Source organism: Trichomycterus rosablanca, chromosome 3 (genome assembly GCF_030014385.1).
Source record: "Trichomycterus rosablanca isolate fTriRos1 chromosome 3, fTriRos1.hap1, whole genome shotgun sequence".
In the NCBI taxonomy this organism is placed as follows: domain Eukaryota; kingdom Metazoa; phylum Chordata; class Actinopteri; order Siluriformes; family Trichomycteridae; genus Trichomycterus; species Trichomycterus rosablanca.
The window spans coordinates 23,716,586-23,741,204 of record NC_085990.1 but is presented as its reverse complement, the minus strand read 5'-3'; the positions used below and the strand labels follow the sequence as shown (position 1 = coordinate 23,741,204).

At 37.1% G+C, this 24,619-nt stretch overlaps 2 protein-coding genes across 3 annotated transcripts in view; one reads left to right on the top strand and one right to left on the bottom strand.

Annotated features, from left to right (window-relative positions):
• The window catches only part of zgc:163022 (putative ferric-chelate reductase 1), a 54,877-nt gene extending 50,034 nt beyond the window's left edge, over window positions 1-4,843 (bottom strand). Inside the window, exons 1-2 of the mRNA XM_062992286.1 lie at window positions 4,789-4,843; window positions 4,072-4,252 (exon numbers count right to left, since the gene is read on the bottom strand). Of these exons, the coding sequence (XP_062848356.1) occupies window positions 4,072-4,252 (181 nt within the window). The 5' untranslated portion in view covers window positions 4,789-4,843. The remainder of the gene's footprint in view (window positions 1-4,071; window positions 4,253-4,788) is intronic.
• Window positions 4,844-24,257: 19,414 nt separating this feature from the next.
• telo2 (TEL2, telomere maintenance 2, homolog (S. cerevisiae)) overlaps window positions 24,258-24,619 on the top strand; it is a 36,411-nt gene continuing 36,049 nt past the window's right edge. For both annotated transcript variants that reach the window (XM_062992000.1, XM_062991999.1), the window contains exon 1: window positions 24,258-24,384. The gene's annotated coding sequence lies outside the window, so the exon portion shown is untranslated. The remainder of the gene's footprint in view (window positions 24,385-24,619) is intronic.

The window sequence follows — 24,619 nt, the reverse complement described above, 5'->3', positions numbered from 1 at the left end:
AAAAGGCTTCTATTTTGCACAATAAAGTGGCCTTTGTGAATGCAACTTCATATTATATTATAGGATGTATATTACCATGAAAGTAAAGTTCATACTCTCTGCAATAAAATAAGTCAAAGTAAATCTAAGAAACTCTGTTTTCTTTGCATTGTCTTTACTGTCCCAACTTTTTCTGATTTGGGGTTGTGTGTGTGTGTGCACATGTGTATAACAGTGAATACTGCTTCCACCAACAAAATAAAGTGCAGGTCAACACAAAGGTGATCCAAATAAACTGCATATCCCTGAAGCTACTGTGCATTCAAGTAAAAACATATTGTGTGTTTCACTTGTCACTAGGGTTTATGGCAAGCAGTTCTTGATATCAGGAATTCAATTTTTGATATCAAGAATTAAATTCTTAATAGTAAAAATTTAATTCTTACTAGTAAAAATGTAATTTTTGATATCCAGAATTAAATTCTTACTAGTAAGAATTGAATTCTTACATGTTCTAATAATAATTAGTTGATTTGCATGTGGATTTAAAGGTGGGGCTAACTTGGGTTGTGCTTTTCTTAAAGAGACAACATCATGAACCACATGTACTGCAAGCCATTGTAAACAAAATAGTGAAGGTTGTACATTACAGATTTTGCAGCATATTCGAGCATTTACATTAAAAAATAAACATGTTTAAAAACTGCAGACTGAAAATACATCTAACCCTTAAATCTATGCTCTATCGCGTAATCTACATATCAGTGTTAAACCACATTTCTTTTGTAACGCAGACGTCTTAATAATGTATGAATAATGAATGACGTTTATGAAAGCTGTAAAATGTAACATCACTTCATTACTGCATCCCAACTCTCTCACATCTACACTTTACAAAGTCAACTACACTAATGAACAACTTTCTAATGCAGTTTCTCTAGTCCAACTTAAAATGTGCAACAGTCTAGGTCCAGTAGATGGCACTTGGAAACCAGAGACTGAAAGGTCTACTAAATAAATACACATTTATTTGATTCCTCTATTAATGATGATTATTTTAGAAAAAAAAACCAGATCTTAGATTTTTTAAATTAAAGTCATTTATTGATAATTACATTTGATTTCCAATCACTTGCAATGCCTGTTTAAGTCAAAGCTACTGATTCTCAGTGTTTCACATGACAGTGATTTATATACAGTGTAAGAGACGTCACTGTCAGATGTGTGTAATGCCAGGTTTATGGTCAGTGTAATGGGAGCATGGTTGCCAGACACCTATGTAAGTCATCTTACAGATGGCAACAACAAAAACGCTACAATAACCAAAACTAAAAAATTTTACTATGAATTTTTGATATCAAGAATTGAATTCTTACTAGTTAAAATTAAATTTTTGATATCATCAATTGATATCAATGACAAATGACAGTGATAAATAAAATGACAATGGATTATATTAAATTGAATACATTTTCTTAATGTTTACTTAAAGTGTTTAGCTAATCCCAAAGTAGTTAATATTTTTTAGTTTTGGTTATTGAGGCGCATTTGTTGTTGCCATCTGTGAGATGACTTACATAGGTGTCTGGCAACCATGCTCCCATTACACTGACCATAGACCTGGCATTACACACATCTGACAGTGATTTATCATAAAATGAAAACAGTAAAATGTCATGTTATTGGGGAAATAGAATGCCAGTTATACTGTCTGTAATCTGTATTTTGTCAAATTCATGAGATGACTTGAGACAGTTACCATAAAGCACCATTATATTCACGGTGGTGGCTATATCACATAGACACAATTAAAAATCTGTACACTATTTTTTTCAGGATTTTCGTCTCTAACACTGTATATAAATCACTGTCATGTGAAACACTGAGAATCAGGAGTTTTGTCTTAAACAGGCATTGCAAGTGATTGGAAATCAAATGTAATTATCAATAATTGACTTTAATAAAAAAAAAATTCTCCCATTTGTTTATTTCACAGTATTGAATTCTAAGATCTGTTTTTTTTTCTAAAATAATCATCATTAAAAGAGGAATCAAATAAATGTGTATTTATTTAGTAGACCGTTCAGGCTCTGGTTTCAAAAGGCTTTTATTCTCAAATCTGTTTCCAAGCGCCATCTACTGAACCTAGACTTTACAAAAGAAATGTGGTTTAACACTGATATGTAGATTACGCGATAGAGCATAAATTTAAGGGTTGGATGTATTTTTAGTCTGCAGTTTTTAAACATGTCTATTTTTTAATGTAAATGCTTGAGTATGCTGCAAAATCTGTAATGTACAACCTTTACTATTTTGTTTACAATGGCTTGCAGTACATGTGGTTCATGATGTTGTCTCTTTAAGAAAAGCACAACCCAAATTAGCCCCGCCTTTAAATCCACGTGCAAATCAACTAATTATTATTAGAACATGTGAGAATTAAACTCTTACTAGTAAGAATTTAATTCTGGACATCAAAAATTTAACTTTTACTAGTAAGAATTTAATTCTGGATATCAAAATGTTAATTTTTACTAGTAAGAATTTAATTCTTGATATGAAAAATACAATTTTTTATTAGTAAGAATTCAATTTATACTAGTAAGAATTTAATTCTTTATATCAAAAATTTAATTCCTGATATCAAGAAAATGAGGATTAAAAGCTTAAACAGCTTGCCATAAGGGTTATTTGTTGCTCCATTAATGTTGTCCATAAAAACCTTTAAAAGCATTTTAAGAGAAGTGCGAGAAGGCGGGACCTAAAGAGAAAAAAACTCGCAAAGAATAGTGTGTGAAGACTACAAAAGCCGGGTCCTGGATTTTTGGTGATTTAGAAATCCTGTCCAGATGTAGGTTCAAAAAAGAGGACATATCCGGGATAAAGAGGACATATGGTCCTCTTACTACACTATTAACAAGGATATCTATGCTAATGCTATGCTATTGCTAAATGATAACTAACTAACAATAACTTGGAAACCCTTAGAATAGGTCCCTACACTATTCTAAACACTAAACAAGATTAAAGCCAAAATGCTAAATCTTAATCTAATTCTATTGGCTAACTCATGGTAGTGGTGTAGTGCATACAACAAGGACTAGACACCATGGGGGAACAAGGACAATGACAAGACATGCACAAGATCTACACAATGACTATGGCCATGGCAAAGATAAAGGCTAATGCTAGACTATGGCTAGGCTATGACAAGGTACAAGAATCTCATTAACATCAATGTCACTGTCACTTTTCACTGTCTTACAAACATCAACAACCCTCAAACTCAAAACACAGAACAAGGGTAACTTATACATGAGTTATCATTGAAACACAAGGTGATCATGAACATGAGGGTGAATTAGTAGACAGGCGGGGATGAGAGAGGCATGAAACATAAACACTAGTTTACGTGCTTTCGAAATCGAGGGGTCACGGCACATAAACAGAACCTGGAAACCTGCATTCCAGGAGCGGGGTGAGACTGCACCTGGCTACTATAACTGCTATAATTTTACACTATGGAACTTGAAACTACCTTGTAACTAACCATAAGGTAAAAGAAAATGAAATTGTATGCTTAATAAAATAATGCAGTTACTGTATTTTAAACCTGCCTTTTAAGAAATGTTCCATTTCTGCCCAGCCCTGTGTACAACAATATAGAATGTGTGGACAGTATATCTGGGTGGTGCTTTTACTTTTATACTTGTATTACTGAGATTCTGTTTGCTGGTTTTGTTGTACATTTGATTGTTCTTCAACATTCTCTTATGTGTAGTATGAAAGCACTATTGTTCTGTTCACATTTACTCACCTGAGTGAACCTTTTTAACCTTATATAAATTAGCTCAAAGCGAACTGGCCAACACTTTTAAATGTCTATGGTTTTTGTTCCTTTAAAAGGTTTGCATGGCATTTTAACCATCACCTACAATTGTAATCTAGCCACAAGCAGATGGTAAACAGCACTTCATTGAGAAATTTGTGATTTTTTAAAATTGTATTATGCTCAACAGTACAAGCCACACATATCTTACACTTGTGTTGTAACACACACTTAATTAACAGTGTGAATGTGCAATGTTGTACCTGTGATGGTGTCTCCATACATGTAGCTGCTTTTATCTGCCGTGACAGTGTATGGTGCTGTGCTGGTCTGAGCATTCACACCATGTGAAGGAACCATGTCACCACAGCTGGCCTCAACCTTCCCGTTGGGGTAACTATCACACACCCCCACACACAGCAACAGCAAGAGGTACACCCACATCTAGACAAACAATCAGAAAAACTATGACAGTTACACAATGAATTTAGCAGTCAGACAGTACCTATGTTTTAAAGATACTGTGAAATCCCAAAAACATGCAAAAGGTAGCTCAGCTTCTTCAAATGACCTTTATTTATAGTATTAGGATTTTTTTGTTATGTTTTACACACTTTGGTTACTTTCATGACAAGAACGGTAGTTACTTATTACACAAGATTCATCAGTTCAAGTTTAATGTCAAACACAGTCATGGACAGTTTCTCCAATTCATCTCACTTGCATGTTTTTGGACTGTGGGAGGAAACCGGAGCTCCTGAGGGAAACCCACGTAGACACGGGAAGAACATGCAAAGACCACACATAAAGGACCCAGGCTGCTCCACCTGAGAATCAAACTCAGGACCTTCTGTGAGGGGACAGTGCTACCCACCGTGCCACCCTTTCAAATTACCTTTAGGTGTGAGTGAGTGAGTGAGTGAATATGGGAATTAGTAAATGAGTAGATGAAAGGGTATCTGCAGTTAGTGAATTCCTACCTTAATTCCGCCCAGTGGTTTCAGGTAAGCACAGGGACCTAGATTAGAATGTGCAGTTTCTGAGGATGAATGAATGAATGAATTAATTATTGCTCTAACAGTGGATATGGTCAGTTTCAGGTGTGCATGTACATGTGGACAAAAGTATTAAGACACTTGACCATGAGCTTGTTGGACATCCCATTCCTAAAATATGGGCATTTACTGTATATTGAATTGCTCCCTCTTACCTTTGTAGCTTTCATACCATCCCATCTTCTGGACAATACATTGGAGTGTGTCTGTGAGAATTTGTGCCCAATCAGTCAGTAAAGTCAGTGAGGTCAGGCAGTGATGTTTGAAGAGAAGGGCTGGCTAGAAATCGAAGTTTAAAAACTAAAAGTGTTCATTTGGGTTAAGACCAGGACTCTGTGTAGGCAACTGGAGCTCTTTTGCACACAACTAGTCAAACCATGTCTTTATAGACCTTGCTTTGTGCTCAGGAACGCACCAGCTGTTTGTCACCAGTTGTAGATGCCGACACTTATCTTTTCATGGCCAAGGTCATGGCACTGTTGGGCCTTCAATAGAACTGGGAGAGCAAATTGCCCCAGAAGTGTTGTGATTACATTTATGTTGGGTGTGTTCGAAAACCTCTCTACATAGACAGCATTTTACGTCATCCTATGCACGCTCCCAACAAGGAGGCTGTTCGAAATCCTATATGCCTTAAAATGATGTCTACTAAGGTATCTTAAAATTTCAATGTTATTTTGACTCAAGAACGAGGAAGCATCCGATGCTGCCTTAGCGGCCAAGGCAATTCCAGCATTCATTGCGGCACAACTTTTCTCACAGAAAAATAAAAAAACAAGGCGGACGGTGCGGAGAACTGAACAGAGTTATTTTTAAATGTAAATAAATTATTATTGATTTTTAATTTGTATAAACTTGTACAGTTGTATTTATTTGCAAGTTCGGGCTTGTCAGGGACAGTTTAATCATTTTCGGTACACGGAGGGAGATGTTATTTGACATGCTCATTGGTTTGAATGGCATGATGCTAACTGTGTTAGCTTAGTATGCGAAACCTGATGTTATCGCTTTCTACGTAGTGCGTTCGAATAACCTGCCTTATGAGTTGATGACTTATTAGAATCCTTTCTACTTAGGCAGCTGTCTATGTAGACAGTAAGACAGCAAGGCAGCTCCCTAGGTTTTCGAACACACCCATTGCGTGAATACTGCACACTTGCGTACTGAAAGAGCTTACTGCTTTACCGTCCGAGAGGTGTGCACTGCCTCCACTTTAGTATGTACTGTTTAAGTATGCAATTTTGAACACAGCCTGTGTCTTTTTCAGTTGAAGACATTTTTAAAAATCCACGTTCCTCACAATGTTTGAGCTCAGCTTTGGTACATAGGTTGATTGTGTGGGTTTGTAAGTAGGAATTAAAAATTAAAATGTAATTAAAAATGACACATAAGCTGATAAGCAGTTTAGATTAAAATAAAAAAAGAAAGGTTAGAAGAAATTTTGTGCTAGACTCATACAGAAATAACTATGTTTGAATTGGTGTATATTGCACAGCATTGCTTAGTGTTTCAGTACTGATTACTGATTGATTTTAATAACTGTTGTGTTTATAAATGTTTTATGGGTGAATTTAGCTCCCTTATTTTTCCAGAAGTTCTTTATTATGATTTTGGGTGTAACAAAAATAAAATGTCCCATTGTGTGACTGTCTGACAGAATGTCGCTTTCCATTAAAACTACACAATGTGCTTTATCTTTTTTACTGCAGTGATTATTCACTGTGAATTAATTTACTTCCCTTCTTTGCTAACAAAGCAAATTTTTCTCTCTTCATTGAATGAGTCAAACTAAACCTTTTTTTTCCATTTATTTCATGTTTCTAATGTTAACTTTGTTTGAATAAAATCAATTATCACTGGCCACTTTATTAGAAACACCTACAAACCTGCCCTTTAATGTAACTATTCAGTCAACTGTGGTTAAAACTATTGTGAACATCCCTATGAAAGGCTTTTTAAAGTTGGACCACTTACAGCAGTTCTGTGTAGGGTCGTTCCAAACTGAAATTGGGAAAAGTGTTTACTTTAAAGGTCTCTTTACAATAGTCTTATTGGGGAGGAAAGAAATGATTTAGACTTTTAAGCTTTTGGCGCCTGAAATCCTTTGCAGTGTTTTTACTCTTATAAGTATGACTCATAAGACTTTTAATATAAGATGACTAGCAGCTGTTTCACCTATAAATGCTTTGCAAATGCTTGACACAGGTTAAGGGCTTCAGTTAATTTTCACATCAAGCATCAACACCACATCAGGTTATGCTCCTGGCAGCCAAGAACAGTAACCTGAAGCTACATGATTCTTGGTGACTATGCAATCAGAATTTGATATAGAAGGAATGAATTATTGGACCCAAATGAATTATTGGACCCAATTATCCTTTTATGTACAGTTCAGGCTGCTGGTAGTCAAGTCAAGTTAAATTTATTTGTTTAGCGCTTTTTACAATAGACATGGTCTCAAAGCAACTTTACAGAATCCAGAACTGACAGACTAAAAACCCCTGTTGAGCAAGCGGAGGGTGACAGTGGCAAGAAAAGACCCTCTTAAAATTACAGGAAGAAATCTAGAGAGGAACCAGACTCAGCAGGGACCCCCATCCTCCTTGGATGGCCTGGTGAGTAATTTTTAATTAATAGGATTTACACAAATCATACAAACATAGAATTAATTTAAACTAAATGTTATAAATAGCGAAAATAATATTAATAATAATGTAAACAACTGGAGTTCAGTCCAGTCTGTGATAAAGTCCATAGTGAGTTCTTGATAGTAGTGTAATGGTGTAGGAATGGAGCAATGTATGGTAAATGAGCCAACTTATGGTTACTTCCAGCATGGTAAGACAGAATGCCACAAAAAGTCATGTCAAACTGGTTCCATGATGATGAGGATGAGTTGTTTAATTACTTTTGCAGCAGTTAGGTAAAGACTGTCAACATGGACAATATCTTTGAGAATTATATCCAACACATTGTGGAATCAATGTCCCAAAGTCTTACAACTGTTTTAAGAGCAGAATTGTAAGGGAAGTCATTTATTTCAAAGTGCTAAAATGTCCTATAACACAAAACAACTGCTGCCACACAAAAGCACCTTGAGCTCTAGAAATACTAAAATGCATACATAAATACAATTTAAGCAATCCTCACAAACCCATTTGTATTTTTATAAACCCACTTACCTTGGTGTTGATGTGTATGCAGTATGTCTAATTTCAGCGCTCTGATGTGAACTGTATGTGTAGTGTGCATGTATACATGCCTGAGGGAAAGCACTGTAAAGTGGGCGGAGGCTTACCTGCTCAGGTTACATGCAGGAGAGGGAGGCGGTGTTCCTATGGATGCTGTAAAAGGATAGGGGGAGTCAATAGGGGGAAAGAATAGGAAATAAGATTTTAGTTATTTTTATGGGAGCAAAAAATTCTAAAAAGCACTGAATGGAATCTATTTATATTATAAAAACAATATTAGCTGTAGTATTTCTGAAACATTTTTCCCTTTTCTGGACTGAAAAAAAAATTATGGACAGAGATAAGTAACAAGTCTACAGAACTACAGGAAAGAAGGAGAGGCCATGCTCTGATACTTTCAGACACCCAGTTTCATAGAGATGACAGCTGGCCACACAAACCACATAGTGTGTAATTGTTATATTGGTAGTGCATTAATTTGAGAGATTATCTAGTAGGCCTACTGCAGGATTTAGTTAGAAACTGCCTGTAGTTTGGAAAAAAATAGATTAGTTAAAAAAATAAGGTTTGACTTTGCTTCCACCTGTCTAGTGTTTACTCATTTAATCAAAAGACTGTGTTTCAGTGTGTGTCTGACAGGATTAACCTAACAAGACTGAACATGCATGGCTAAGCTGTTATACATATTAAAGAGGGGTAAGACATGAGGTGTAATTAGGTGAAGTTATTTTATAAATAAACAGGTAGCAATGCAGGTGTTTTCTTATTCATGCCTGCGACACTCGTGAGGAGGGCTGTCGCTAAGGACTATTGTAATTGTTGTTTTTAACATTGCTATTTTTCTGGTCAGTTACACACCCATGAACCATGAAGAGCATGTTCTTCCCCTGAAGGAAGTGTGCGTGTACACATACGTAATTGTTTTATCTTGCAGTGTCACAGTGAATCAGCATTTCTTTTCTCTGTGTCACCTGATTGTGTGTGTGTATGTGTGTGTGTGTGTGTGTGTGTGTGTGTGTGTGTGTGTGTGTGTGTGTGTGTGTGTGTGTGTGTGATAAACTAGATTTACCATCAGTGTGCATTTAAACAAATTCTGGTACCGCACAACTTGAGACCCAGTTTTAATTGTAGAGTCATTTTGCAATCTGTGTGGAGTATGGCATGTTTTCCCATTCATTCAATCAATTGGTTCTTATTTCTGAGTATGTTCTCTTCTCCCAAAACAGAAGGTGGATTGGCTGCTCTAAATTGCCACTAACTGTGGGTGTTAAAGCAAATGTTAAAAAATAATAAATAAATAGATTTAACTAAAATAGTCTCGTCACTAAAAAATACTGTCAGTGATAAAAAAGTAAAACGTTTGAATGGCAAATAAATAAATAAAACATGTTCAGGAGATGTATGGACCAGAACATACAGACGCATGTAAACAAACTGTCAACAAAAAAAATCTAAATCATATAAATGAAATATTTGGACTGTTAACCAAAGTGCCTATAATATCATAAAATATGTATGCATATAATACAAAACTCACAGAACAAAAAGAACACATCTTAGCAGACAAGCTGGAGGGCTATTCCTATTCATATACACTGATCAGTCATAACATTAAAACCACCTCCTTGTTTCTACACTCACTGTCCATTTTATCAGCTCCATTTACCATATAGAAGCACTTTGTAGTTCTACAATTACTGACTGTAGTCCATCTGTTTCTCTACATACTTTTTAAACCTGTTTTTACTCTGTTCTTCAGTGGTCAAGACCACCACACGACCACCACAGAGCATGTATTATTTAGGTGGTGGATCATTCTCAGCACTGCAGTGACACTGACATGGTGGTGGTGTGTTAGTGTGTGTTGTGCTGGTATGAGTGGATCAGACACAGCAGCGCTGCTGGAGTTTTTAAATGCCGTATCCACCCACTCTTCACTCTATTAGACACTCCTACCTAATTGGTCCACCTTGTAGATGTAAAGTCAGAAACAATCGATCATCTATTGCTGCTGTTTGAGTTGTTCATCTTCTAGACCTTCATCAGTGGTCACAGGACACAGCCTATGGGGCACTGTTGGCTGGATATTTTTGGTTGGTGGACTATTCTCAGTCCAGCAGTGACAGTGAGGTGTCCAGCAGCACTGCTGTGTCTTATCCACTCATACCAGCACAACGAACACTAACACACCACCACCATGTTAGTGTCACTGCAGTGCAGGCTGATCTGTGTACAGTGTGCTTAAAATCATAGCCTCACTATTGGTTCAAATCGAATTTAGCACACAGTTTACATTTACAACATTTAGCAGGTGCTCTTATTTAGAGTGATTTATAGAAGTGCTTCCTTAATAAACATTTTCTTATTTTAGCACAAGCAGACACCAATCTAAGTAGACAAACCTGTTAGAACAAAAGTAAAAGTAGAAAAAACAGATGTTTTGAAGTAAGTGTAGGGTTAGTTTCTATTTAAATGCTTAGTAAATAGGAGGATGTTTAGGCCCAGCAGCTCTTCTCTTAGTCATATACAATATTAGGAGGGCTTAATAGTGCCTGTATTTACATGCAAAGACTTTCTCCAATACGGTTGAATTATTTTCAATTATAGAATTTCAGGATTACTGCAAATCTTAAAATGCTATATAAAAATAAGGTCAGTAAAATGATTATAAATTAAGAATATGTAGTTCTTGGTGACCAGTGTGATCAACAGGAAATGGAATCACACAGTGGCAGCTACAGATTGTTGAGCAGCTAAAGTCATATCAAGCAAGAATGAGGAAAGGTTTTACTTGTAAAACTGCAACAATTTGTATCCTCAGTTTACAAACCAGTAAAAATCCCTAATTCCTTAATAGGAACACAGTGCGAAATATGCCTTTGTTCAAAATGTTGGAGTGTGTAAAGGCAACACATTCTAAATGTGTTTATATTTACAAAATACTATGAAGCTGGTATAAGTAAAACCAAGTACAAGTAAACCAGAGACTGAAGCAAGATCAAGTCAAAGGGGAACAAAGTTCAAATAAAAGTGAGTCTATGTCAAGACTAGGACCTAATAAAAGTTAAACTTTTCAGATAAGATTGAGTCTGTAGGTGGAAGGTCTAAATCAGGACCAAGACTGAGGCACAGTCATGTAAAGGGGGGTTAAGGGGGTCTTAATTAAGATCAGGTTTAAAGGTGGGCAATTACATAATGGTCTAAATAAGGGCAAGGTTAAGGCAAGACCATGTGTTACAGGGGTCAAGTCTAAATCACAACCTAGTCTATATAACAGCAATATTGAGTCAAGATAAAGTCTTTTTACCCCTCTCCTGTCAAAATATTTGGCAGAAGTATATAGAGGTAGATTACTTCCGGCACCGCTCGAGTGGCAGCCAGTTACAGCAGCTTGTCTTCTATGCATACTTTTTACTGTTGTTTTAATCTTATTTACTAGATTAGATCTAGATATAATAAAAGGCTATCTTATCTTATACAGTGATGTATTATGGTAAAATTATGGTCAACCTTTTCAGTTATGTCTGTATTAATGTATACATTTGATAAAATTTATATTTTATTGCTGTAAAATCTAAATTCACTTACACTGATGAGCCAAAACATTAATACCACAATGACAATGCCTATTTTGTAACAATAGTGCATGTGACCTTGTGATATTTAATTTCTTTAATTTGTTATTGACAGACAACTGGGTTAAAGTACCTTTGAAACAGTGGGAGGCACCTGTGATGAGTACCAAAAGACATTGGTCCAAGGAGGGCCGAGCCATGAACCATCGACAGGTTGTTGGGTAGCTAAAACTCACTGATGCCAGAGGACATGAAGGCCATGCTGTCTGGTACGGACCAACCAAAAAAAATTTTTTCAGCAAATCAGTAAATGTCTACAGTCATTTGACCTGCTTTTATTTTAAAGAACTTTATTGATAAGCATAAAGTTATTGTGTATTCTAACAGTATATTCCTTGTCAAATCTACATGTCTAAAGCCCCTATCTAACTCTACAGGGGAGTGTGAGTATGTATCAGAATTATTTATTTATTTATTAATATTTTAACGTAATGTTTTACACTTTGGTTACATTCATGACAGAAATGGTAGTTACTCATTACACAAGATGCATCAGTTTACAAGTTTAATGTCAAACAAAGTCATGGACAATTTTTGTATCTCCAATTCACCTCACTTGCATGTCTTTGGACCAGAGGTCCTAGAGGAAACCCACGCAGACACAGGGAGAACACGCAGACTTCTCACAGAAAGGACCCAGCTCGAACCCAGGACCTTCTTGCTGTGAGGTGACAGTGCTACCCACTGAGCCATTGTGCCACCCGTATCAGAACCCATAACTTTGTGACATTGGGTTATTCTTCTTGTTAATTTTACTTAAGCTAAGGTGGAGATTTATTTTGCATATTTAACAAGTGTCCATGGTCGTGTGTTGAAGGAAACCAACTGAGGCCAACAGGTTCCCCACATACAAGGCCAGGCTGTACCACAGGCAAGGTAAGTTGAAACTTGTTTAATTGAATGTTGATGGGGGCTAGACCTGGTCTGTGTGGAAATGCTGACTGCTGGAACCCAATAACACCCAAACCTGTGTAAGTACGTTTTGATTGCAATTGGTTTGCAATTCTTGGAGCAGTATTAAAATGTTTTACTGTTGTTCTTAAGATGATAAAGCTGTTTGCACAGATGTAAAAAAGTAAAAGCGAGATTAAAAATCAGGAAAATAAGGTGCTGAAAGCACACTGTAGAGCTGTGATAGAGCTTTGGTGGTTAGGGAAATGTAGAAGCCTGTCACAAGTTCGCTAGGTATTTTTTAGGGACTGCAAAAAGTTCATAGGGCATTCTAATGCACCTATAGCACCTAGGGGAGTACAGGTGAAAGCTTCTGGGGTAGTAGTAGTGTAGTGTAGTTTTACAGTATCATTAGGGATAATAATATGTAGAACAAGAGAATGCAACAAATTAAATATACTATATTAAATAAGCCTAATATAGTGTGTAATATGATTACATTGTGTCTTGCCCTTTAAATTTGTGTCCCTTCTGTAAGCAGTAAAACAGAGAACTACGTAGGTAGCCAGCCCCTCTGGTTCAACTACATGACAAAGCATCTGATGTGGTAATCCAAAACCAACAGATCTTAAATGGGATCTAGTGTGAGTAGCACCTACAGGTGGGAAGAGAGGAGGCGGGGGGTTGGACTGTTAGGTTACCAGGAAAAGGATTTGCCACTACAAAACTATAAATAGATAAACCAGTTTTGCATTAAAACAGTAGATAATATACATGGCAAACTTAACTGAAACAAGGTGTTAGTATTACTTGCTAAATTAATAAAGAATAAATAAAATTAAATAGCAAACTAAAACAATAAACGCCACACCGAACGCCTAGGGACAGATAAGGAAAAAAAGAGTGAAATCTGCCAAATGAAAAGTTTAGAGGGAAAAGACACCGAAAAAGGAAGAGGAAGAGGAAAAGCAAGTAAGAGAAGTCTAGCAATTTTTAAAAAGGGGGAACTTATCCAAGAAAAAGAGCAGCAACATATTTACAGTTACATTTTTGCCTTTAGCAGATGCCTTTATCCAAAGCGACTTACATTACAGTAGTGGGGCTTAAACCAGCGACCCTCTGATTACTAGGCCAGTACCCTAACCACTAGGCTACGGCTTGTAATGAAATTTAAAGCAGAAATAAACAAACGAAAGAAGAATTAACATTTTAAATATTATTTTCAGCTGTTTTATATTACAAGTTTACAAATTACTGCTTTCCAGTAGGGCGGCACAGTGGCTCGGTGGGTAGCACTGTCGCCTCACGCCTCGGTTTGATCCCCAAGCAGGGCGGTCCGGGTCCTTTCTGTGTGAAGTTTTCATGTTCTCCCCGTGTCTGTGTGGGTTTCCTCCAGAAGCTCCGGTTTTCTCCCACAGTCCAAAAACATGCAGTCAGGTTAATTGAAGACCTATGGGTGTGTGTATGAGTGTGTGAATTTGTGTCTGCCCTGCTATGGACTGGCGCATTGTCCAGGGTGTTACTGTGTGCCTTTCGCCCATTGAAAAGACCCACAATCCTGACTGGGGTGAAGCAGTTAGTGAGGAAAAAATCCTGAACATTTACACAAATAGTAAAGATTTTCAAATAATTTTGTCTTACTGTTGTAACGAAATGCTGGTAGAGTTAACAGGACACAAGTGCTGAGATGTCACAATCAGGATGTGAAAACAGGCGCCCAGGTGGCACAGCGGGATATTCCGCTAGCACACCAGCACAGAGTTTTTGAATTCATCGGTTCGAAACTCGGTGTTGCCACCGGTCGGCTGGGCGCCATCTGGCGGGCATAATTGGCAGTGCCTTCAGCAGATACCAATTGACTACCGTATCTGCAGGGTGGTGGGCCAGAGTATGTGTGGGTGGGTGGTACTTCATACACTGTGTAAGGACCCTGATTGGCGGAAGAGACGCCTGTGCAGAATGCAGGGGCGAGAAGAGGAGGGCTGTGCACGTGTCGGAAGAGGCGTGTACAGCGACGTGCTCTCCTTGGATGCAATCTGGGATCTCTCAGCAGGAAGACAAAATTGAGTGCACTAAATTGGGAGGAAATTGGGGAGAAAATGCATTCTTAGATTTAATAATTCTTAAAACAACAAAAGAATACTTAGCTGCTAAATTTTTATGCGAGAGACTGTATATTTTACTATAATATAAAAAGGTGATTATGACAAACACAACGGAGAAACATGGACAGTCGGGTCTAGAGAGTCTAGGTCTAGAGAGCCGAAAATTGGGCAGACGCAACAAGAATGTGCGGAACTAACCCTAATGCTAACTGCTAATGCTAACCACTGAGAAATTAGTAAGCGATCCATTAGGTAATCTAAAGTGGAGCTTTAAACAAAAAGGAAGTGCTAATCTTTATGTAAAGCTTAAAATGACTTCTATGCTAACACTGACTACAAAGAAACTAAAAGGGGGTGTCTAAACTAATCTAACCTTAATACTAAATTAGCACACAGAGAAACACAAGACAGAGACTAGATCAAAAGCAAGGGCAGGAACAAAAATAGGAGCATGGGCAGGCACATATGCGGGAACAGTCACAGGCCAGTGCAACAAACGGCAAGAATCACAGAAACTGCAGGAATGAGCCACAAGGAAGACAGAAGCCAGGAGGTAGTAAACACACTAAACAGTAATTTAAACACGCGGAACAGCTGCTTATCGTGAACATGGACACCAATCAGAGAAGGGGTGTGAGTACACGAATACACTGACAGGGAGGGACTGACACTGTTACAACTATTATGCCATTATCTTCTCTACAAAAACTGGCCTGATGTCAGAGTGTACCAGAAGAACTGGCTCTTCTGGATACTTGATCTTGTTGTTGTACTGTATTATTACACAACCATTTCTCATCAAATTATCATACTTGCCAGATCATAGTCTTATATTTCCACCAATGATGCACTTTTCTTGCTGAGTTCATGCTAAAGGTGAACATGTGCAATGCTAGTCTGGGGACAGGGTGGCAATTTATCACAATGCATCGCATAGTCACACATACAGTGTATCACAAAAGTGAGTACACCCCTCACATTTCTGCAAATATTTCATTATATCTTTTCATGGGACAACACTATAGACATGAAACTTGGATATAACTTAGAGTAGTCAGTGTACAGCTTGTATAGCAGTGTAGATTTACTGTCTTCTGAAAATAACTCAACACACAGCCATTAATGTCTAAATAGCTGGCAACATAAGTGAGTACACCCCACAGTGAACATGTCCAAATTGTGCCCAAATGTGTCGTTGTCCCTCCCTGGTGTCATGTGTCAAGGTCCCAGGTGTAAATGGGGAGCAGGGCTGTTAAATCTGGTGTTTTGGGTACAATTCTCTCATACTGGCCACTGGATATTTAACATGGCACCTCATGGCAAAGAACTCTCTGAGGATGTGAGAAATAGAATTGTTGCTCTCCACAAAGATGGCCTGGGCTATAAGAAGATTGCTAACACCCTGAAACTGAGCTACAGCATGGTGGCCAAGGTCATACAGCGGTTTTCCAGGACAGGTTCCACTCGGAACAGGCTTCGCCAGGGTCGACCAAAGAAGTTGAGTCCACGTGTTCGGCGTCATATCCAGAGGTTGGCTTTAAAAAATAGACACATGAGTGCTGCCAGCATTGCTGCAGAGGTTGAAGACGTGGGAGGTCAGCCTGTCAGTGCTCAGACCATACGCCGCACACTGCATCAACTCGGTCTGCATGGTCGTCATCCCAGAAGGAAGCTGACGCACAAGAAAGCCCGCAAACAGTTTGCTGAAGACAAGCAGTCCAAGAACATGGATTACTGGAATGCCCTGTGGTCTGACGAGACCAAGATAAACTTGTTTGGCTCAGATGGTGTCCAGCATGTGTGGCGGCGCCCTGGTGAGAAGTACCAAGACAACTGTATCTTGCCTACAGTCAAGCATGGTGGTGGTAGCATCATGGTCTTGGGCTGCATGAGTGTTGCTGGCACTGGGGAGCTGCAGTTCATTGAGGGAAACATGAATTCCAACATGTACTGTGACATTCTGAAACAGAGCATGATCCCCTCCCTTCGAAAACTGGGCCTCATGGCAGTTTTCCAACAGGATAACGACCCCACAAGATGACAACTGCCTTGCTGAGGAAGCTGAAGGTAAAGGTGATGGACTAAACCCAATTGAGCACCTGTGGCGCATCCTCAAGTGGAAGGTGGAGGAGTTCAAGGTGTCTAACATCCACCAGCTCCGTGATGACATCATGGAGGAGTGGAAGAGGATTCCAGTAGCAACCTGTGCAGCTCTGGTGAATTCCATGCCCAGGAGGGTTAAGGCAGTGCTGGAAAATAATGGTGGTCACACAAAATATTGACACTTTGGGCACAATTTGGACATGTTCACTGTGGGGTGTACTCACTTATGTTGCCAGCCATTTAGACATTAATGGCTGTGTGTTGAGTTATTTTCAGAAGACAGTAAATCTACACTGCTATACAAGTTGTACACTGACTACTCTAAGTTATATCCAAGTTTCATTTCTATAGTGTTGTCCCATGAAAAGATATAATAAAATATTTGCAGAAATGTGAGGGGTGTACTCACTTTTGTGATACACTGTAAATGTGTCTTGGAGGTCCTGGACAAGTTTTACCACATGTTTTGGCCTCCTAATTCCTCATTAGTGCTTAACTACTACAACATTTGGCAAGTTGGAGAATAAAACCAAAACTGTCATCCTATGCTGAAAGGAAATTTGTCTGAATGCTCGACTGTATTCTAAGAACCACCAAAAACAGTTTAAAAAGCTGCTGAAACCTGTCTATAGTAATGCAACTTTTTATTAGCATGGGCTTAGTGTCTATTGAGCAAGAAAAAACAAGACTACTCATTACTGTATTATTATTATTATTATTATTATTATTATTATTATTATTATTATTATTACTACTAGTTGTGTTAAAAAGTGAAGTAGTTTATTATGCTACCCCACCACCACTGAGACCCAGGTTTGAATCTCAGCAGTGCTATTGGCCAATTGAGCATCTACACAGGTGTGGTGGGTGAGGGAAAAAAGGGTAGCCAGAGGAAAACTACAACATAGAACCAACAACATTTTAATTGATAGCCCAAAACTCTAACCATTGAGGGGTGTGGAAAGGGCCTTGACTTGCTCAGGGGACCAGGAGTGGCAACTTGGCAGTGGTGAGGCTTGAACCAGCAACCTTTCTATCAATAGTCTGTTACCTTTGACTGCTGACCTGCCAGTGCCATACTTAGCTTTGTCTCAGTTTTGTTTGCATGTTCTCCCCGTGTCTGTGTGGGTTTCCGGGTTTTTACACATACACACTGACATTACAAATAAACAGTATATTACAGTATATTACTACACAAATATACTTACATATACAGTGACCACATACACATACATACTTTCATTACACTTACACGATATTACACATACATTCACACTGACATTAAACACACACTGGAATTACGCTTATGTACTATACACATACAAAACACAGTGGCATTACACATACACACTGACATTACACAAACACACTGAAATTACACATACATACAGACATTACACACACACTGCATTACTTACATACAATAACATGACACATATATTGTATACAACATTACACATACACACTGACATTAGTTATATACTTTCACATACAAACGCAGTGACATGACACACACTGCTATTACACACCCACACTCACATTACACATACACACTGATATTACACGTATATACTTATATTACACTTATAAGTATACCAGTATATTTACATATACAGTGACCTTACAAATGCATACTGCTATTATACATCCATACTAAACTTACACAAACAGTGAAATTAAACAAACAGTGAAATTACACATACATACTGATTTTACTCATAAACACTGGTATTACACTTATATACTGTACATACATATACAAACACATTAACCTTATATTTACATAATGTCACTACACATCCATATTGCCATTACTTATAAACACTGGTATTACACTTATACATACATATACAAACACATTAACCTTATACAGTGGGGACAAAAACTGATTGTGCAAGTTCTACTTAGAAAGATGAGAGAGGTCTGTAATTTTCATCATAGGTACACTTCAACTATGAGAGAGAAATGACAAAAAAAAATTCAGGAAATTACATTGTAGGATTTTTAAAGAATTTATTTGTAAATTATGGTGGAAAATAAGTATTTGGTCACCCACAAACACGCAAGATTTCTGGCTCTCACAGACCTGTAACTTCTTCTTTAAGAAGCTATTCTGTCCTCCACTCGTTACCTGTATTAATGGCACCTGTTTGACCTCGTTATCTGTATAAAAGACACCTGTCCACAGCCTCAAACAGTCAGACTCCAAACTCAACCATGGCCAAGACCAAAGAGCTGTCGAAGGACACCAGGAAGAAAATTGTAGACCTGCACCAGGCTGGGAAGAGTGAATCTACAATAGGCAAGCAGGTTGGTGTGAATAAATCAACTGTGGGAGCAATTGTAAGAAAATGGAAGACATACAAGACCATTGATAATCTCCCTCGATCTGGGGCCCCACGCAAGATCTCATCCCGTGGGGTCAAAATGATCATGAGAACGGTGAGCAAAAATCCCAGAACTACACGGAGGGACCTGATGAATGACCTGCAGAGAGCTGGGACCAAAGTAACAAAGGCTACCATCAGTAACACACTACGCCGAGAGGGACTCAAATCCTGCAGTGCCAGGCGTGTCCCCCTGCTTAAGCCAGTACATGTCCAGGCCCGTCCGAAGTTTGCCAGAGAGCATAAGGATGATCCAGCAGAGGATTGGGAGAATATCATGTGGTCAGATGAAACCAAAATGGAACTTTTTGGTAAAAACTCAACTCGCCGTGTTTGGAGGAAGAAGAATGCTGAGTTGCATCCCAAGAACACCATACCTACTGTGAAGCATGGGGGTGGAAACATCATGCTTTGGGGCTGTTTTTCTGCAAAGGGGACAGGACGACTGATCCGTGTTAAGGGAAGAATGAACGGGGCCATGTATCGTGAGATTTTAAGCCAAAACCTCCTTCCATCAGTGAGAGCATTGAAGATGGAACGTGGCTGGGTCTTCCAGCATAACAATGATCCCAAACACACCGCTCGGGCAACGAAGGAGTGGCTCCGTAAAAAGCATTTCAAGGTCCTGGAGTGGCCTAGCCAGTCTCCAGACCTCAACCCCATAGAAAATTTGTGGAGGGAGTTGAAAGTCCGTGTTGCCCAGCGACAGCCCCAAAACATCACTGCTCTAGAGGAGATCTGCATGGAGGAATGGGCCAAAATACCAGCTACAGTGTGTGCAAACCTGGTGAAGACTTACAGGAAACGTTTGACCTCTGTCATTGCCAACAAAGGTTATGTTACAAAGTATTAAGTTGAACTTTTGTTATTGACCAAATACTTATTTTCCACCATAATTTACAAATAAATTCTTTAAAAATTCTACAATGTGATTTCCTGGATTTTTTTTTTCTCATTTTGTCTCTCATAGTTGAAGTGTACCTATGATGAAAATTACAGACCTCTCTCATCTTTCTAAGTAGGAGAACTTGCACAATCAGTGGCTGACTAAATACTTTTTGGCCCCACTGTATATACATAATTTCACTACACATCCATATTGCCATTACTTATTAACACTGGTATTACACTTAAATACATACATATACAAACACATTGACCTTATATATACATAATGTCACTACACATCCATATTGACACTCATTATAAACACTGGAATTACACTTATATACCTACATATACAAATACATTGACCTTATATAGACATAATGTCACTACACATCCATATTGCCATTTCTTTTAAACACTGGTATTACACTTAAATACATACATATACAAACACATTAACCTTATATATACATAATGTCACTACACATCCATATTAACATTACTTATTAACACTGGAATTACACTTATATACCTACATATACAAATACATTGACCTTATATAGACATAATGTCACTACACATCCATATTGCCATTTCTTTTAAACACTGGTATTACACTTAAATACATACATATACAAACACATTAACCTTATATATACATAATGTCACTACACATCCATATTGCCATTACTTATAAACACTGGTATTACACTTAAATACATACATATACAAACACATTGACCTTATACTGTATATACATAATGTCATTACACATCCATATTGCCATTACTTATGAACACTGGTATTACACTTATACATACAGTACATATACAAACACATTAACCTTATATATACATAATGTCACTACACATCCATATTGCCATTACTTTTAAACACTGGTATTACACTTAAATACATAATATACAAACACATTGACCTTATATATACATAATGTCACTACACATCCATGTAGACATTACTTATTAACACTGGTATTACACTTATATACATACAAATACAAATATATTCACTTTATATATAAATAATGTCACCACATCCATATTGACATTACTTATTAACACTATAATAATAATAATAATAATTAACACTGGTATTACACTAATATACATACATATACAAACACATTGACCTTATATATACATAAAGTTACTACACATCCATATTGACATTACTTTTTAACAGTGGTATTACCATTATATACATACATATACAAATACATTGACCTTAAATATACATAATGTCACTACACATCCATATTGACATTACATAAACACAGTGACATTTAACAGACATACAACATATAATATTTGCTCCCCTCTTTTTGTCTCCTTGCACCTTTTTGGGTATTGTAATTACCCTTTCCATTTGATGCCCTCATCCTTTATCCTGTGTTTCCCCTCACCATGTGTTCTCACACCTTTTGGGTATTGAAATTACCCTCCATAACTACCAACATTCTTTGTCTTTATCACACTTTTTTAATCTATGCCTACAAGAAATTTTTTGTAATGTCCTTTTTATCCCCCCCCCTTAATCTCCTCCTCTTCCTCCTACTTTCTCTTCTCTTTCCTAGGGTAGATAAAGCCTCCTCAAAAATATGCCTGCTAAGATTTGTTGGTCAACCAAGCTGTACCCACAAAGTCTCCTGACTCTTGTATGTAAAATGTCTAACAATACTACCATTATACATCAAGTTTTACTGACATATTACAAAAAACTGACAATACACAAACACACTAACGTAAACTTACACTGACTTTATTACACATACATACTGCCATTATACATCCACATTGACCTTACACAAACACAGTGACAATTTACATACATACTGCCACTATACATACACATTGACATTACACATACATACTTAACTAAAAACATTTGACACCCCAAATTTAAAACACAACTAGTTCAATTTCATTCAAATGAACCAGTAAAGTGTCTCTCTAATAGTGGCCCACTGTCCCTGCCTGTGGGAGTGTCTTCAAAGATCCAATGTTGCCAGGTCTTTAGCCATCTTAGAAAATTGAGTTTTTCATGATAAAAAGATAATGGATGAGAGTTTTTGAAATTCTTATCTTAATGTGTGCTTTTCATTTTCAAATCATCTCATTTGGTAGCAATTTTTTGAGTGTTGGTTCTTAAAGGGATTTGGATTTTACCACCTGTAGCAAAGTTGCCTGGCAACCATGCTCCCACTAGACTGATGATGAATCTGGAGCTTAACCTACACAAACTGTCAGTAGTTTAATTAATGTTAGTTTCTTAATTAATTCCCATGATTCCCATGAAGTCGAGTTCTTTTAATTGTGCACACATTTTCTTGCACAAACAAAATAAATGTAGTAGATACAAGTTGTTTTATCTGTTGTCAATCTATCCGCACTCATTATTTGTTCATTAAAGCTATTACAATCTACTACAATATGTAATAACTGACCACAGTCTGAAGCAGATCTGTGTTGGACATTTGGAAATCTGGGTACCTTAAAACACCTTGATATATACTGTAATTATGAACACATATGCTTGACCTTGTAAAGCACTGACCCTTGCCTAATGCAATCACACTGTTGTTGACTACTGCAATCACACCATTGTTATCTGTTAGCAGGAGCTTATACAGACACAGATATCACTAGAATAGGCTTAACGTTTAGTTAAAGTAAGTGAGATAGAGAAGGATGTAAAAAATAAGAAACAGAAACAGATCATAACGGCTCTGTGGTTAGCATTATCAGAAGAGTATACGCTGCAAAATGGTATGCTTAGCTTAATGGTCAAGAAGTCCTGCACCATAAGTATATGTAACTTAAAATATCTAACAACAACCAAAGACTACACTTTGACAATCACCAAGCAATAAGACGTTGTAGTTGAAGTTGTAGCCTAGTGGTTAAGGTACTGGACTAGTAACCAAAAGTTCACTGGTTCAAGCCCCATCACTGCCAGGTTGCAACTGTTGGGCCCTTGGGCAAGTCCCTTAACCCTCAATTGTTTAGACTATATACTGTCACAGTACTGTAGGTCACTTTTGATAAAAATATCTGCTAAATGCCAAAAATATAAATGTAAATAATCCATTTGCATCTGCTAAGCTGCAATCACACTTGAGTTTTCTTCAGGAAATGCTGAATCTGTAGTTATAATAATAATAATAATAATAATAATAATAATAATAATCATTATTATTGTTGTAGTTATTATTATTATATATACAGTACTGTAGATCTGTATTATCTACTGTGACCCTGTCCAGGATGAAGCAGTGGCAAAAAATAAATGAATTTATTAATGAAATTATTAGTTGTTGTTGTCTACACTGCCTGGCCAAAAAAAGGTCACACTAATATTTCGTTGGACCACCTTTAGCTTTGATTACGGCACGCATTCGCTGTGGCATCGTTTCCACAAGCTTCTGCAATGTCACAACATTTATTTCTGTCCAGAGTTGCATTAAATTTTCCCCAAGATCTTGTATTGATGATGGGAGATTTGGACCACTGCGCAAAGTCTTCTCCAGCACATCCCAAAGATTCTCAATGGGGTTCAGGTCTGGACTCTGTGGTGGCCAATCCATATGTGAAAATTATGTCTCATGCTCCCTGAACCACTCTTTTACAATTTGAGCCCGATGAATACTGGCATTGTCATCCTGGAATATGCCTGTAATAATAATAATAATAATAATAATAATAATAATAATAATAATAATAATAATAATAATAATAACAACAAAACAACAACAACAATAATAATTATTATATATATATATATATATATATATATAATTTGTATTATATATATATATATATATATATATATATATATATATATATATATATATAATAATTATATTCTCTATTATATTATTATATGTAATTTTTTTGCTATTGTCATTTTTTGTTATTTTAATAATAATAATAATAATTTATAAATTATAATAAATTATAAATATTTAGTAAGGGATTGGATTTAATTTAAGAAAAAAACATGGCAAATTAGTAAAACAGAGTAAAAGTACATTAAAAATGTTGGTTGTGTCCTCATTTGCAGTTAATGCACATTTTGCCCTGCCTGCTGGAGCTACATTGGATTTTATTAGGAACCTTTGTTGCGATACGTGTTTCTCGCCGGGCGTTTTATTGTATGAACCAGATGAACATGGAGAGTGATCTGTATCTTTGGTGCTGATGTAGATTTTTTCTTTCTGTAAACTTTATTAAACATTAAGTGAGTTCACTAGTTTTATGTAGTTGGAGGTGAATGTGTTCGTGGTTTGACGTTTAAGAAAGAGGTGAGTAAACACTTGATTTCTGTAGTTGTATTTGATCTGTAGTGCACTGACAGCAGTTCAGACTGAAGGTATTAGGTAGCTAACAGTGTTCCGTACACACGTTTAAACATTTTTGCCGCAATAACAGTCTCAATGACAGGGTAAAAGTCTTGCCTACCTTTTTTCAGTCAGTTAATAACTGAAAGCCCGGTTTCACTGACTGACTTTCTGTATGGAAGACTGTTAGCAGGACTCC